Source organism: Trichosurus vulpecula, chromosome 5 (genome assembly GCF_011100635.1).
Source record: "Trichosurus vulpecula isolate mTriVul1 chromosome 5, mTriVul1.pri, whole genome shotgun sequence".
Classification (NCBI taxonomy): domain Eukaryota; kingdom Metazoa; phylum Chordata; class Mammalia; order Diprotodontia; family Phalangeridae; genus Trichosurus; species Trichosurus vulpecula.
Window position 1 is genome coordinate 281,854,619 of NC_050577.1, and position 16,878 is coordinate 281,871,496.

Here is a 16,878-nt window from a genome sequence, read left to right on the forward strand (position 1 = left end):
AAGATCTTCAGAATGGGAAAGCTATTAACTGCTTTTAACTGGATTGGGGAAGTGGCGGGAATAGGGAAAAGGCTTTTCTGTAAGTGGCATGTGGGTTTATCCTCTAAAGGATACATAGAAATTAAAAAGCACTTTTTCCTAGCAAATAGCCAGAGCTTAAAGATTTCTATTTTGGGAGACAGGGGAAAATGGAAACCGAATTTTAAAACAATTGACTTTCATTGCGTATTTCTCATATCTGGAAAACTACAACATACAATGGCCAGTTTCTGAAGCGTATTTAGTACTATGCAGCATGTGGACAGGACACCAAACACTGATGAGGATTATGCTTTGAGTTGTTTTTCCAGTGGTGTTCATGAGTTTTGCATCTAGTCAGTCTTTTGCCTTTGTTGTTTCATTTATGTCCAACTCCTCCAACACCCACTGGGGTTTTCTTGGCAAAGATACCAGAGTGGTTTGCCATTTCCTTTTCCAGCTCATTTTTACATATAAGGAACTGTGGTAAAAAAAAGGTTAAGTGACTTGCCCAGGATCACACAGAAATGTCTGAGACCAAGTTGGAACTCAGATCCTCCTGACTCCAGGGCAAGCACTCTAACCACTGTACTACATATCTGCCCCTCTTGCCTAAGTCATCTCTTTAAATACTGAGAATTCCTGAGATGGCAGGTCAGGCTCAGAAATAGTTGTAGTGACAGTATGTTAAGTTTTTACTTATATTAAATTGAGCACATTTATGATCTCTGACCTTACTAGCAACATTCTCCAACCAACTCAGGCTCATATTTAAAAAACTTCCATATTAAGAGATGCTAACAAGACATTTAAATAAGTTTGGAAAAGAGATAAAAACAAAAAATAACTGAGTCCAAAGTATTACTTTGTAAAGTATTTTTTAGTAGCTATGAACTTCTCATTAGGCACTTTCTATATTAATAGCATTCAGGCAGCTAGGTAGTACAAAGCACTAGCCCTGGAATCAGGAGGACTGGGGAAAATCACTTAACCTTGCTTGATGGGCTTGAGACAGAATGGCAAACCATTCAAGTATCTTTGCTAAGAAAACCCCAAAAGGGGTCATGAAGAGTCAAACATGACTGAATAATATTAATAGCTTAGATTTACATGGAACTTACATCTATCATTTCAGGTTACCCTCACAACCTTGTATAATACATAATTATTATTTCCCTTTACAGATATCTAAGGCTGAGAGGTTAAGTGACTTGCTTGCCCAGCTACCAAGACTAGAAGGTAGGTTTGTTTTCTTGGACTCCAAGTCTATTCAGTATTCTACCACTGAATTGATCTGAACTCTATCACTCTTTCACAATCACATATCCCTCCCATAAGAATTATCACACTGCATCCCTGTGATGGTCCCACTTACCTTTCCATTTAGCCTCTGATGTCTTGAGAAACCAACCTTCATTTAGTGCCATCATCAACACCAAAAGATAAGGAGAAACTAGAATGTTGGGTTTTTTTTTAATTTTCCTAAATAACTCCTAAAAGTGAGTTTCCTTCTATATAAACCTCCTACTAGTACAATGTCTTGTAGTTTCTTACATAAATCCTTCGCTGCATAAGTAGAACGCAGGTTTTTATGATTGTCTAATATTTCTCTCTTGAATTTCAAGAAAATAAATTATAGAGGTAGTGTGGAAGAAAGTAATATTGACTCTAAAACCAGAGAGTTAGTTCAAAATCCTGCCTTTGAGTTTCCTACTTTAACCTATGGGCCCAATTTCTTCCTCTATAAAATAAAACTGAACTTGAAGGCTAAGATCCCTTTCAGCTCTAAATCTATGGTCCTTGGAGTCCTCATTCTAATATATCAGAATTCAGTGCATGAACCTGTTTATTCTTTGGAATTCTACACTTTATAGACTTTGAGCCTCTCTCTTTTCTCAGGCTTCATTTTTCCAGATAAAAATAATTCTTTCTAAAGCAGATAGCCTATCTTTTTGTCATTTTACTTTTGGGGGACATTTTCCAGTTCACATTTCTAAAAATAGAGCAACTATAACAACACACAGTTGTCTATATGTTTTCATTTCTGTGTTGCTAAGCTGTGATGAAATACAATGACAAAGCAGTCAACTTAAGCACTGAGACATTGGTTCAAGTCTCAATTCAGACACTAAATAGATGATGTAGGTAAGTCATCTCCTTCATCTAAGATTCTTCTTTCATAACCTCTAAAAGGGTTGTTACAAAAAATCCTTTATAAACCTTCAAGGATTATACCTATATATCATTGTTGGGGGGTGGTGGGGAGGAGTGCCTATCAGTGGCAAGAACTTTTAAAAATAAAGTCCTGCCTGTTTTGGTGGTGAAGCAATATTCTGTTTATGGCAAAACATTATTGGCTCAGAGATAGAGCTGGACCGGCCCTCAGAGGCTATCCAATCTAACACACTCATTTTACAGATGAGGAAACCAAGGCCCAGGCAGGTCCCATGGTCACTTAGGTAGGAAATAAAGATAAGATTTGAAACCAAATTCTGACTCCAAAGTCAAAGCTCTTTTGTAGCTTGGTCTTCTCTCTGTACCAGTTACACTAAATGCCACGGAAGCAGGTAAACAGTTACTGCCTTACAAGTTCACAGGATAAATCAGTCAAATGAGATAACTCTGTAGTTTAAGAACAAGCATAATTCTTAGCTATTCCAGTTCATATCAGTTCACTAGCACCTTGTCAGTTACATTTTATTTGTCCTACATTAGTCTAACAAACTTCACAGTAAATAGATCTGCTCTGTGAACACAATATTGCCTAAGACCTTACATGTTGTTATTTGACAATAAATATCAACACTTTAAACTTTGTCTAAAAACTTTCCAGTTCTTTTGGTCCAAACTTATCTATGCTCAAACTGTAGTGAACTTCTAAGGAAGAGGGTTCCATGTGATCAAAACTCAACTATTCTGCAACTTAGCCTTTGAGAATGGCCTAGAGGTACTGAAGAGGTTAAGGGACTTTCCCAGAATAATAAAGATAATATGTTTAAGAGGTGGGACTAAGATCTTCCTGATTCTTAAGTAATTCTCCATCCATACACATGGTAATGCCTGTCTCAAATATTAGTTCCTAAAAGTTTAAGTCTCACTCACACTTTTGTCACCGCCTACCTAGTTTTTTCTCACACCTGATGGTAGCTATAAAAGGTAAACCGGAACAAATGTCCTAGGATCCCACCAAAAAAAGAGCCTAGAAAGATGTTCATTCTTGATTTAAGGGTCTGGTATCATTAAATTAAATAAAGAAAACTAGCACTTGGCCATACATCATAAGTGGTTCATAAGTAGGGAATGGTGCCTTTTTAAATTGCTTACTCAGCATAGCAGGGGATGCTTAACTGGAACAGAGTTGAGCCTCCAGATGCAACTCTTCTGATATCCAGGGGAGCACTTTGAGCAAGTGTTCCCCCAATTTATTTGATCCACTGCTCCCAACCTGGAATTACACATAGGTAGGGTGGGAGAAAGACAGAATCAGGCTAGTCCAAAGTATTTGTATTTTTAAAAACTAAAATAAAGGATTTATTGGAATTGTGACTAGTTTAAAAAATAAGTACTTGCTTTCATTTGTAAAGGTATCCTATAGTACTCATTGCCCATAAATGTCACTTAGCTCCTTAGAAAAAGGGATGCTTAGGGATTTTTTTTTCCTTAGAAAATATTACAGATACAAGGTTAACAAGCTTATCAGTTGTTTACCAAAAGTGTACTCCAGATACTGAGATTAGCTTTCATTCATTTAGGATTGCTTTTTTTTCCTCCTTCGTGTACAAAAATATTTTTCCTTGAAAACTTATAACATATATATAGTTTTGTGCAAGTATCCCACTTCAGTCTTTTAAAAATGTTAAAAGTGTCACTAAGACACAAGTACTTGAAGGTTTTTTTGAACAGTGCTAACTTTCTATAACCACTTTAGTCAATCTTGTTTACTATTTTCCAGATGGAAAACACTTTAGTAAATTTTTCCCCTAATTCTCCCCACGTGATTTTTTGGTGCCCATCTTTGCTATAAAAACGGAAAAAATAAGTCTTTATTCATATGAGGAGTTAGCTCCACATGCAGGAAAAACGTAGGTTAAATATTACACTAAAATCCTTGATTTTAGTTAGGCAGTTGTCATGAGAAGGAAGAAGTTAAAGTGTATCTGAGGATTTACTATTTTCTTTTTGTTTGGATCAAAAGGACAAATTAGTTGTTTTGATAGTTCACCGTTTTATTTATTCCAAATGTCCTAGGTCATGAGGAAGAATTTTTTTTAATTTTTCAATTCTTCCCACTTATCCCTAAAAACAAGAAAACCCAAAAGCAAACAACTAAAAACAAGGCATTTTACTCTCTATTCATAGAATAACACAAAATTACCTTATTACTCTGTATAAATGTTTCAGGGAAAAGCAGCAGATGTTAAAAAAAAAAAACAAAAAAACTACTGACCCTAAAGTGAGAACACAGGGTTTGGCATACTTTTATAATGAAACACACAAAAAACTTCAGAGGAAGTGATGACGGTTTCTTGAAATCTTGCAAGATTCTAAGCCTCAGTTTAAAAATTCTTCTAAGACTACTTCTAATGTGTACAGGTAGAACCTGAACCTAAAGTTTTAGACTGAAATCAAGAGTCTACAGTATAGTAGTAGAAACCACTTCAAGTATCATTCTTAAATTATTGGTAAGATAAAGAGGAAAACACAGATATATGGACAACATGCAATATTATAGGAAATTTGTTAAATTGAAGTCTCAAATTAAGGAATTCTCAAACTGTATTATTATACATCATGTTAGCAGAATCTTCAAACAGTGGATAATACTAGACAGAAGTTAATACTTCTGCCTAGTTCTCTTTTTAGACACTTTTAAAATCTAGGCAAAAAAAAAAGATTAATGAAAGTAGGGGTAAGGGGATAAGAGATAGGGATGACAGAAGAGAGGGCAGATTGGGGGAGAAGGTAATCAAAAGCAAACACTTTTGAAAAGTGACAGGGTCAAGGGAGAAAACTGAATAAAGGGGGACAGGATAGGATGAAGGGAAATATAGTTAGTCTTTCACAACATGATTATTGTGGAAGTGTTTTGCATATTGATACATGTGTGACCTATGTTGAACTGCTTGCCTTCTTAGGGAGGGTGGGTGGGGAGGGAAGAGGGGAGACAATTTGGAACTCAAAGTTTTAAAAGCAGATGCTCAAAAAAAAAAAGTTGCTTTTTGCATGCAACTGGGAAATAAGATATACAGGCAATGGTGTACAGAAATCTATCTTGCCCTACAAGAAAGTAAAGGGAAAGGGGATTGGGGGTGGGGGTGGGCAATGGGGTGACAGAAGGAAGGGCTGACTGTGGAACGGGGCAATCAGAATATACAGCATCTTGGAGTGAGGAGGGGAGGGTAGAAACAGGAAGAAAATTTGTAACTCAAAATCTTGTGGAAATAAATGTTGAAAACTAAAAATATTAAACAAAAAATATAAAAAAAAGATTAATAAAGTTTTAAGTGAAAAGAAAGATCCAGGTTAAGGGGAAAGTTGCTATAGGTAGAACCACAAAGTGCAAAGGAAAAAACTACTTGTTGAGGACAACTTCTCACAGATGTACTTCCCTGACTGCAACAACTACCAAGCAGGTGTCCAGGCCACTACCTTATAATCCCTTTTCAAAAGGGTTACTCATCTGCCTGGGAAAAATCAGTGGGAGAACTGGATTTGATGTGAAGAAACTAACAATTCAACTTTCTTCAGACAGATTCATTCTTTAAAGCAAGAGATATTTGAAAACCTTAAGTATTATGATAGAAGGAAGAAAAATTTATTTAAGCAATTTTTAAATGCCCTAAAAAAAAACCCCTATATGCCATATTTCCTACACTCCTAAAGCCCAACTGGGAGATCTAGGGTGTTGTGTGGGGGATTTTTCCATCAAGGGTAGAGATGGATGGACCCTATATGCCATGTTTCCTACACTCCTAAAACGCAACTGGTAGATCTAGGGTGTTGTGTGGGGGATTTTTCCCCAAGTCAATAGAGATAGATGAGGGGAACAAAACAACTAAATTGCATTTTATTGGATGAAGTCATTCAAAACCTTGTAGCATGATAAAATTCTGATTTTTTAAAAAATATTTTAATAAAGCACACACTACAAATTGCTCTTTAAAGTAAAATTCAAATACTGTTACACAGAATCCAACTAAAGGTCATCCATGACTCCAAAATCCTAGGGTAAAATTCTTTTTGAGAAGAAATAAAATAATCTAATTAAGGGCTTTCACCTTTTTTTTAATGCATTATTCTTCATGGCAGTACTTCTACTTTCCAAAAAGTGCTTGCTATATGTGCCTCTACTGCAACCTATTTCCTTCAGCAACTCTACACTTGCTTTTCCCTTATTACATTAAAGGATTATCAACAGTATTTAAAAAAAAAAAAGGCAACTCCCTCCATCTTTTTTCCAAAGTCTACCAGATAATTCTTAGTTTATCATCTTCTAATATACCATTCTCTACAAAGCCATCATTTAATTTCCAGTTTATTAAATAGCATATTTCTGATTTGGGCTATTACTTACCTGCAAGATTTCCACATTCTTTTCCCCCTTAACGGTTTGAACTTTGGGAATGAATAAATGCTTCCTCCAAAGTCCTCAAGTATTTATAACAAAAAGAAAACTAAAGTTTGGCATATTTATTGAAAAGGAAAATATAGTTTTGAATGGCAGTTCAGATCACAGTCCTCTATTTACCTTTTAATTTTATTGTATTACTGCTGTAATTGTATTACTGTATTAATTGGCCTAAGGTTACAGCTACATACTATATTCTGTGCAGAAATGTAAACCTAAGGCCTGACATTCTTAATGTTAATAAAGTAATTTGTTTCTTTGTCCCATGGAATTCTAGGGTTGAAAGTGACTTTAGTCACACCCCATAATTTTACAGAAAAGGAAATGGAAGTCCACATATGTTACAAATCACACTCCTTCATTTGGTATTTAACAACACCTGCATCTTTTCTTTAAGCATAATGCTGGCTCTTTTTGACTTGCTCTTCAACTTTATATTGTTTGGATAAATTAACTTAAATCAACATAGCACAGAAATAAATATAATAAGTCCATGTCTTAATTCCTTTACAAGATTAATTCTCACTAAGACAGATTTACTGTTTTTTTGACTTAAACTCCTTAAACTTTATATTTTCTGCTATAAACTCTTTGCAAAGAAAGGAGTTGATCAAATAAGGAAAAACAACACTTTAAAAAAAAAAACTGGTTTTCCCTACTACCATCCTAAAGAGTTCTTAAATTTTGTCAGTAGGATATTGCTTCATTACATATCTAATCATCAATGTCTTCATAAGTAACTTTCAATTTTATCTTACTCCTGGCTTGGGCAATGTAAGATAATTAAAAGATCCAATTACAGTGAAAAGCAATTAGGACACATTTCTAATTTTAGATCAGCCTTAATTAATGGAATCTTTGTATTAGTATGCCTTAATATTAATAAGGCTATATCATAGGAACTATTTCTGTTCTTTTTCTTTGTTAACAGTGGGACCGATCACTGATTTTCAATGTCTGGACTAACCTGATACATGTTTTAATTCCAACAGGTCTTTATAAAAATAAAGGGATTCACCATGTCCACTACTTTTTTATTCATATGCAGTTTGACTTTTTTCTTTGAAGAATCTACCTTACCAATACGAATGGCCTGATTTTAATGCTGACTGCCCATCTGCTGTGAAAGTAGTAGTTGAGATTTTCTTCAAAGAATTTCTCCTGGTAGGTTCAGTCAGAAGATGGGCCCCATGACCTCTTCTAACAAATTTGTAACAGACACAACACACACAAGGTTGTTGGGGTTTTTTTAAAGGTGTGATTTCTCCTTCCCATTCATATTTTTTCTTTGAACATATTGCACAATATTTTATTATTAAAAAAAGATTTTCTGTCAGGCATAAAAGTTTTTCTCCTCTTCTCAAGAGGTGCTATGTATACTATTTTTTGTAAGAGGTAAGTGGTTGTTTGTGTGGCCATCCTGGACCTAGAAAATATAATAGAAAAAGATCAGATTATTAGTTTTAATTCTTGTAAAATATATCCAATGTAAAAATCGAAATTTTATTTTCATTCAAATTCGGATACATTGGGGAGCCTCAAAAATGTCTTCTTTTTTTGTCCACACCTTTGATTTCACTGGTTTGAGAGTACTCAAATAAGCAAAGCTCACTAAACTAATGCAGATCAACAACTGCTCTGTCCTAGATAGATACCTAAGACAGAGAAAGGTTAAGTGACATGCCTTAGGTAAAGGGTTACACAATTAGCAAGTATAAGAGGCTAGATTTTCCCAATTCTGACATTGCCTTCTCAACTTCTATTTGAATTACAATATATGAAACACAATACTGGTACTCATGTCTGTTCTACTATTCTTACTTACAGAAGTAACAGGTTTGTAGGCTCCAAGTCTGAAACGACAACAAATTATTTCAACTATGAATTTTCCAATCCCATGTAGCATGCCTGTAGTTAAGAATAAGCACATAAAAATACACTGTCAGAAAACAAGAAATTTTTAAACTATTTCATGAATTATCATTTAAGAATAAATAACAACTAATTGAACCAGTAGAGATTAAAGTATGGAAAAGAGCAAATAATTTAATGGATGACACCTTTTACTTACCAGCTAATAAGAATTCAGAATTGTTATTTTCAAGGATAATGGATTTTAAAAAATTATAATGAACAAATAAAGCCACATAGTTCCTAGGCCCTCAAAATCCAACTTCTCCAATTATACTTATGAAAAGCTGCCAAAGTAAAAAAAAAAACATTGGGGGCTGTTTTCATATCTTTTGGGAAATTAATGATATTGCAACATTACATTTTATCCAAGTGGCAGTATGGTTTTAATAAAAGAAAAAATTGGTATGCCCACCACCACAACTTAAAAAACAAGATGGGCAGTAAATATAAATTATTACATGCTATTCTGATCATGCGATAAGTTAGGAAGCACATAATTTAAATTCTGTACAAAACTGTATCCTTCCCCTGTTTGATGGCATTTCTTACAAAAATTATACACATTTATCAGGATTACAATCTTATTAATCTTTGTGACAGCAACTTAAGTAACACTGAACTCATGATATATGATCTATCTTCTTTACAGGATGTTTTTCCCAATTAACTCTGAGATTAATTTCTATGTCTCTTCTAAATAACACATTTTTTAAAATTATAAAAAATTATTATAGGTTGTTGATATTAGCTGAAATTTGTTTAATGCTTTTATGATTTACAAAACTTCCTCAAATCAGGCTTGTAAGACAGATTACACATGTATTACTATCCCCATTTTATAGACAAGAAAACAGCATCAGAATGCCTTAACCAAAGGTCACATGGTTTTTGAACCAGGAATCGAACCCAGAACATAGCATCATAGTTTTAGAGCTAGAAGGGATCACAAATGTATAATCCAAACCTTTAGGTTTTTGCTCAAATAAAGAAACTGAGACCCAGAGGGGTTAAGTGGCAAAGCGGAGATTCAAACCTAGGACTTGTAACTATAAATCCATTATTCTTTCCATTGCATCATGCCTCCTTTATGACTCTGAATCAACATTCTTTCCCATAATAAACAACATTCCCAGAAATAAGATACAAAAATGTTGTATTACCTGTTGTTGAGAAAATTCCTCCAATAATACCACAGAGTCTTACTAAAAACTGCCAGAATGGCATATGTTCTTCAGTCACTGTTACCATAAGGGAACTAAGATCATATTTCATAAATATCCCAGATACCCCATGGCTTCCTGCTGCATGGTTAATGGCACGTTCCTAAAGCAACCAGGTTGGGGAAAAAGGTAAAAGAGAGACAGATAATGTATGTCAACATTATGTTATCAATTTCTATTGCTTCTTAACTTTTTGACTGATAAGCTAGTGCTAAGGAATTCAGGCAGGTTCCTGTGAATTAAAAATGGGCAGTAAATTTGAGAAGAAATTTGTTTCACATGAACCCCTCAGGTCTAAACCTCCAATGCTTCCATTTTATTTCTTCTCCTGTACCTCAAATACTTTTTAAAGATCCTTACAATTACTAGATTGGGTTTTATTTTGGTTCAGAACAGCTGATTTCACTAGAGAGGGGATACCCAATGAAGAAACTCCCCTTACAAATGCAGATCAATTAATCAACAAACAATTGGCTAAATAAAAACATACTTAAGGGAATATATAAATTTGTGGGTAATACTTCATTTTGAAAGACCAGAATGTAATTAAAATGTTTACATATTGTTAATTGGCAATGCCTGGCCACACCTGATAATTCTGAAGTGGTTTTTAAATACCAAAAGTAATAAGATCAATAATTTCTATGCAGTTGGTTATTGTTGTATTTCTAAATTTCTCTTAGATTGTGAAAGTTGAGAGACCATTGTGAGACAGAAATGGTGTTAAAGTAATTTTTAATCTGGATTTTGTTGCATATGAATTAGGTTTTTTAAGGGATGCAATAAAATATGATAATTTGAATCTTATATTCAGTTATAAATAATAACAATATAAGCAGGTTTTCCATTTTGAAATCTTGGCTATTATGAAAATATAAACATATATGGTGGTTTAAAATTATAGTTTTCATATATTAATGAAGAGATGATGGATTGTCTGTGCAAGGCAATTTAGAAATGCATTCACTTAATTTGATAATAGGTTGTTTCAAGTTTTGGATACATAATAATGTTTTAGGACACTGGTACATTTCTATGGTCTTAATGTTGTTAGAATTATATTGTCAGAGAAAAATGATGAATGGGTTAAGAAGCTGTCATTAATAAACTTCCAAGTTTTGTATTTATTTAAAAGGAAATTTAGGTTAAAATTGTTTGGCCATAAAATATCTACAAAACTACCTTTGTGAAGGGAAACCTAGGAATTATGCAAAGGCCTTGTTTGCGATCTCCTCTTGTGATTTCTGTCAGTTCAGGATAAATTGCCAACTGTTTTTAAAAGGAGGTGAAATACTTTTAGAAGAAATGTTTTCTAAAATCCTTTGTATAATTTTTAGAAGGCCTACTGGATTTATATTTGTAAGCTAATTTGTTGTAGTTCAAACCCACTGTGAATTTTATGAGTCTCTGGGTGGGACCCCAATGTTTAGGAGATATGCTTAAGGATTAAAAGATTGGGGACAGGATGAAGAAGGAGGATGGCACAAGATAAAGGAGACAGGGGAAATTCTGTCACCCAGGATGGGGGGAGAGACAAGAAGGTCTATGGTATTTCAAGATAAAGGGAAGAGACTTTTAGGTTAGAAAATACACTAGGAGACTGAGTAAGGAATTTTGAAAGTGTCCTCAGTCTCCTTATTCTCCATCCCTCTTTTTCTTTCAAAGTTTAGTCCTTCTTTAGAAGGACTTGTAAGACCTAATCTAAGATCAAATCACAGAGATGTCCAGGCTGGTCTGGAAAATGTTGATTCCTCCCTAATGTTGAGTAATATGGAAATTGATGTCTCTTTGATCAGGATTCAGTGACCTGGGTCACTACTCAAGACCTCATTTTAATATAGCCCACCTCCCAGCATGTAGGCTCATCAGGGTTGATTGGCATCCCTCGGAAACACCTACTCTTTGAAGGGCATATGTTTTACAACTGCCCTTTAGGAAATCAGATATTACCACTTTTACCTATAGTTAAAGAAGTTACTGAAAGTTTACAATTCTTAGCTAAGTTATTTGGGGTTACTGTTTTAATGCTAAAACCTAAAACTGTTCATTGATTACTGCATATGGAAAAGAGGGGATTAGATGAAAGACTTATCCTATAAGAAAGTAAGGGGAAAGTGGATAAGAGAGGGGTGGGGTGGGGTGATAGAAGGGAGGGCAGAATGGGGGAAGGAGTAATCAGAATGCATGCCATCTTGGGGTGGGGGGAGAGAAGCAGAGAAAATTTGGAAATCAATATCTTGTGAAATGAATGTTGAAAAGTAACAATACATTTAAAAAAAGAGAATTAAGGAGGCCACCAAGAGAATATAAACAAAGCAAATAGGCCCAAAACAAAGCCTAGAGGAATGACCACTATTGGGTGTGGTATAATATGGGCTATGGAGAAAAAGAAGCTTAGAAAGAGAAAAGAGAATAAAAAGAGAACACTGGCAGAAGCCCAAATATGAGAGCATCCAGAAGTAGGGGATAGTCAGCAGTGTCAAATACTGTACAGGTCAAGAGGTCAAGGTTAAGAATTAAGAAAAGACTACTAGATTTGGCATTCAAGAAAACATTGAGGAGTTGCTAAATTATGGCATGTAAATATAACAGAATAGGGGGGTGGAGCCAAGATGGCAGCCGGAACACAGGGACTACCATGAGCTCCCCGCCGAGTCCCTCCAAAAACCTATAAAAAATGGCTCTGAACCAATTCTAGAACTGCAGAACCCACAAAATAGTAGAGGGAAGCAGGGCTCCAGCCCAGGACAGCCTGGATGGTATCTGGGTGAGGTCTATCCCACACGGAGCTGGGAGCATAGCAGAGCCCAGCATGGGTGGCGCAGACCAACCAGACCAGGAGCCAGACTGAGCGTGCCCTAGCGCTCCGAATCAGTGAGCTGCAGCACTTACGAGACTTCTCAACCCACAAACACCAAACACAACAGAGAAGGTTAGTGGGAAAAGCTGCTGGAGTAGGAGGAGTTCGTGGTTCAGCCACCACCCCGGGGGCAGCGGAGATGGGGCAGCTACAGAACTAGAGCTGTAGTTGCTTCCAGCCCCAGGCCCACCTGGTGCAAGGAATTAAGTGGCGGATCAGAGCAGGAGTGCAGAGCCTGCTGAAGATCTGAGTACAGTCTGGGTTGGGGGTTCTTGGGGAAGGAGGAGTGCTGGTGTGACAGAACTGGCACATCCCCCACAAGCGTGGAACATAGTTCTCTTAACTCTACAAGCAGTCATACCCTGCTCAAAAACTCAAGGGTCAAGTTAGTTGGCTGGGAATATGGCCAGGCAGCGAAAACACACCCAGATTCAGTCTCAGACTTTGGAATCTTTCTTTGGTGACAAAGAAGACCAAAACATACAGACAGAAGAAGTCAACAAAGTCAAAGAACCTACATCCAAAGCCTCCAAGAAAAACATGAATTGGTCTCAGGCCATGGAAGAGCTCAGAAAGGATTTGGAAAAGCAAGTTAGAGAAGTAGAGGAAAAATTGGGAAGAGAAATGAGAAGGATGCGAGAAAACCATGAAAAACAAGTCAATGACTTGCTAAAGGAGACCCAAAAAAATACTGAAAAATATACTGAAGAAAATAACACCTTAAAAAATAGACTAACTCAAATGACAAAAGACTTCCAAAAAGCCAATGAGGAGAAGAATGCCTTGAAAGGCAGAATTAGCCAAATGGAAAAGGAGGTCCAAAAGACCACTGAAGAAAATACTACCTTAAAAATTAGACAAGTGGAAGCTAGCGACTTTATGAGAAATCAAGATATTATTAAACAGAACCAAAGGAATGAAAAAATGGAAGACAATGTGAAATATCTCATTGGAAAAAACACTGACCTGGAAAATAGATCCAGGAGAGAGAATTTAAAAATTATTGGACTACCTGAAAGCCATGATCAAAAAAAGAGCCTAGATATCATCTTTCAAGAAATTATCAAGGAGAACTGCCCTGATATTCTAGAGCCACAGGGCAAAATAGAAACTGAAAGAATCCACCAATCACCTCCTCAAATAGATCCCAAAAAGAAATCTCCTAGGAATATTGTCGCCAAATTCCAGAGCTCCCAGATCAAGGAGAAAATACTGCAAGCAGCCAGAAAGAAACAATTTGAGTATTGTGGAAACCCAATCAGAATAACCCAAGATCTAGCAGCTTCTACATTAAGAGATTGAAGGGCTTGGAACACGATATTCTGGAGGTCAATGGAGCTAGGATTAAAACCAAGAATCACCTACCCAACAAAACTGAGATAATGCTACAAGGCAAAATACAGACTTTTAATAAAATAGAGGACTTTCAAGCTTTCTCAGTGAAAAGACCAGAGCTGAATAGAAAATCTGACTTTCAAACACAAGAATCAAGAGAAGCATGAAAAGGTAATCAAGAAAAAGAACAAGAAAAAGAAATTGCAAGGGACTTACTAAAGTTGAACTGTTTTGTTTACATTCCTACATGGAAAGATGATGTGTATGATTCATGAGACCTCAGTATTAGGGTAGCTGAAGGGAATATGCATATATATATATATATATATATATATATATATATATATATATATATATATATATATCTTTATGTATATATATATACATATATATAGAAAGAAAGAGAGAGAGAGAGGGCACAGGGTGAGTTGAAGATGAAGGGAAGATATCTAAAAGAAATAAAATCAAATTAAGGGATGAGAGAAGAATATATTGAGAGAGGGAGATAGGGAGAGATAGAATGGGGTAAATTATCTCACATAAAAGTGGCATGAAAAAGCAGTTCTGTAGGAAGAAAAGAGAAGGCAGGTGGGGGGAATGAGTGAATCTTGCTCTCATCAAATTTGACCTGAGGAGAGAATACCATATATACTCATTAGGGTATTTTACCCCACAGGAAAAAAGGAGGAAGAAGATAAAAAAAGGGAGGAATGATAGAAGGGAGGGCAGATGGGGGTGGAGGTAATCAAAAACAAACACTTTCAAAAGGGGACAGGGTCAAGGGAGAAAATTCAATAAAGGGGGATAAGTTAGGAAGGAGCAAAATATTGGTAGTCTTTCACAACATGAGTATTGTAGAAGGGTTATACATAATGATGTGCATGTGGCCTATGTTGAATTGCTTGCCTTCTTAGGGAGGGTGGGTGGGGAGGGAAGAGGGGAGAGAATTTGGAACTCAAAGTTTGAAAAGCAGATGTTCAAAAACAAAAAAAAAAGTTTTTGCATGCAACTAGAAAATAAGATACACAGGCAATGGGGCACAGAAATGTATCTTGCCCTACAAGAAAGGAAGGGAAAAGGGGATGGGAGGGGAGTGGGGTGACAGAAGGGAGGGCTGACTGGGGAACAGGGCAACCAGAATATAAGCCACCTTGGGGTGGGGGGGAGGGTAGAAATGGGGAGAAAATTTGTAATTCAAAGTCTTGTGAAAATCAATGCTGAAAACTAAATACATCAAATAAATAAATAAATAAACCTTCAAAAAAAAATATAACAGAATATTGTTCCACAAGAAATAATGAAACGATTTCATATAATTCTAGGACACAGAAACTGATGTACAGTGAAGTGAACAGAACCAGAACAATCTATACAAGAACAACATTCTAAGGAAAAACAACTATGAAATACTTAAGAACTCTGGTCATTGCAACGACCCACCATGTCTCCAAAGGACCTACAATTAACCACAAATTACCCCCCACCCCCAGGTGATGGACTCAAGGTGCAGAAAGAGACATATGTTCACGGACACCAGTACTCTGTTGATTCATTTTGCTTGACTATGCTCACCAGAAGTTTTTCCCCCCTTCTGATTTTTAATTGAGAGGGGGATAGCAATGGCAATGTCAAAGAACGCAAGTCAGTGAAACATTTTCAAAAGTGAGGACAAGCATACAATTTTGAAAGCAACATATAGAGGTTGTTATAAACTTTTTTGAAAAATAAGTAGTATGAAATTAAGGTTCATGGTTTCATATACAATCTTTTTTTGTGCTCTGCTCTTTATAAGGCAATGTTCATTTTTGTTTAAGTACACAATTTTAAAATTACATCTTTTAAAAAAAGACTTTTGGTAACTTGAGATCTAACAGTTACTGTTAAGTGATAGGGTCGGAAAAAAAAGATTGCAATTAAGAAGTAAAAGGATAGGAAAAGGAGTGGAGGCAACAAAATAGACATTTTTTAAAGGGAGGAGAGTTACAGAATAATAGTTTAAGGGGATGGTAGGGTCCAGTGAGTAGTTTTTTTTTTTTAATTAAAGATGGAGTGGGGAGATATGGTGATGTTTCTAGGCAGTAAGGAAGGAACCAGTATATAGAAGAAATTGAGGATCAGAGAAAAAAGAGGGGAGGGGAAGGAGAGTAAAAGGGAGAAGAAGAGGAAGGGGAAAGGGAAGGAAAGGGAGAGGGAAAAGATACTTTGATTGTGGGGGCAATCTGCCAAAGAAAACAGGAGAGAATGGAGCAAGAGTGTTTGTAAAGGGATTGACCTTGGTGGGGAGGACCACCTCTTCATATGAAACTAGAGTAAAAAGAAAAGAATGGGAGATTACATCAAAGGATTTTGAAATGTACAGGAGAGAAGTTCATAACTAGTACATTAATATAAGAGATTATCATTGTACTATAAGAAAAAAGGAATACGAAGAAGTCACAAGAATAAAAAAAAACTTATAAAACCTGATTCAGAGTACAGCTAGAATAATAATATATTCAATGTATGGAACAATCTGTAAACTGCAATTATAATGACTAAGCTTGCACTATGGAAGAGCTGAGGACAAATATCTTTGTCTCCTTGGTGCAAAGGCAGGAGAGCATGAGATTGGAATATTGCACATGCTATTGAATAAAGGCTATGAAGTAGGTGGTTTTGCTTAATTTTAAAACATATTTCTAACAAGGGAAGGATAGCTTGGTGAGGAGGTCATAAATAAATGTAATGTAAAAACAAAAGACAGTGATAAAAATATTTTTTAAAAGAAGAAAAACCCTAGAAAAGGTACTCTTGTGATCTCAAATATATGGAGACAAGAGAAAAGGGGAAAAGGGAACAGGTACCAGAATCTAACACTAAACAGTGGTAGAGGCAGAAGGTAGAAAGTTAATTATGGATTAAGT

The 16,878-nt window shown here is 35.7% G+C and overlaps 1 protein-coding gene across 3 annotated transcripts in view; it reads right to left on the reverse strand.

The window, feature by feature from the left end:
• Nucleotides 1–3,342: 3,342 nt before the first annotated feature.
• ERGIC2 (ERGIC and golgi 2) overlaps nucleotides 3,343–16,878 on the reverse strand; it is an 81,316-nt gene continuing 67,780 nt past the window's right edge. For 2 of the 3 annotated variants that reach the window (XM_036759379.1, XM_036759380.1), the window contains 3 exons: nucleotides 9,721–9,883; nucleotides 8,472–8,554; nucleotides 6,064–8,072 (listed from right to left, as the gene is read on the reverse strand). In XM_036759379.1, the coding sequence (XP_036615274.1) occupies nucleotides 8,007–8,072; nucleotides 8,472–8,554; nucleotides 9,721–9,883 (312 nt within the window). In that variant the 3' untranslated portion in view covers nucleotides 6,064–8,006. Of the gene's footprint in view, nucleotides 3,464–6,063; nucleotides 8,073–8,471; nucleotides 8,555–9,720; nucleotides 9,884–16,878 lie in introns of those variants that run through there. The other variant, XR_005010456.1, reaches the window with a different exon arrangement.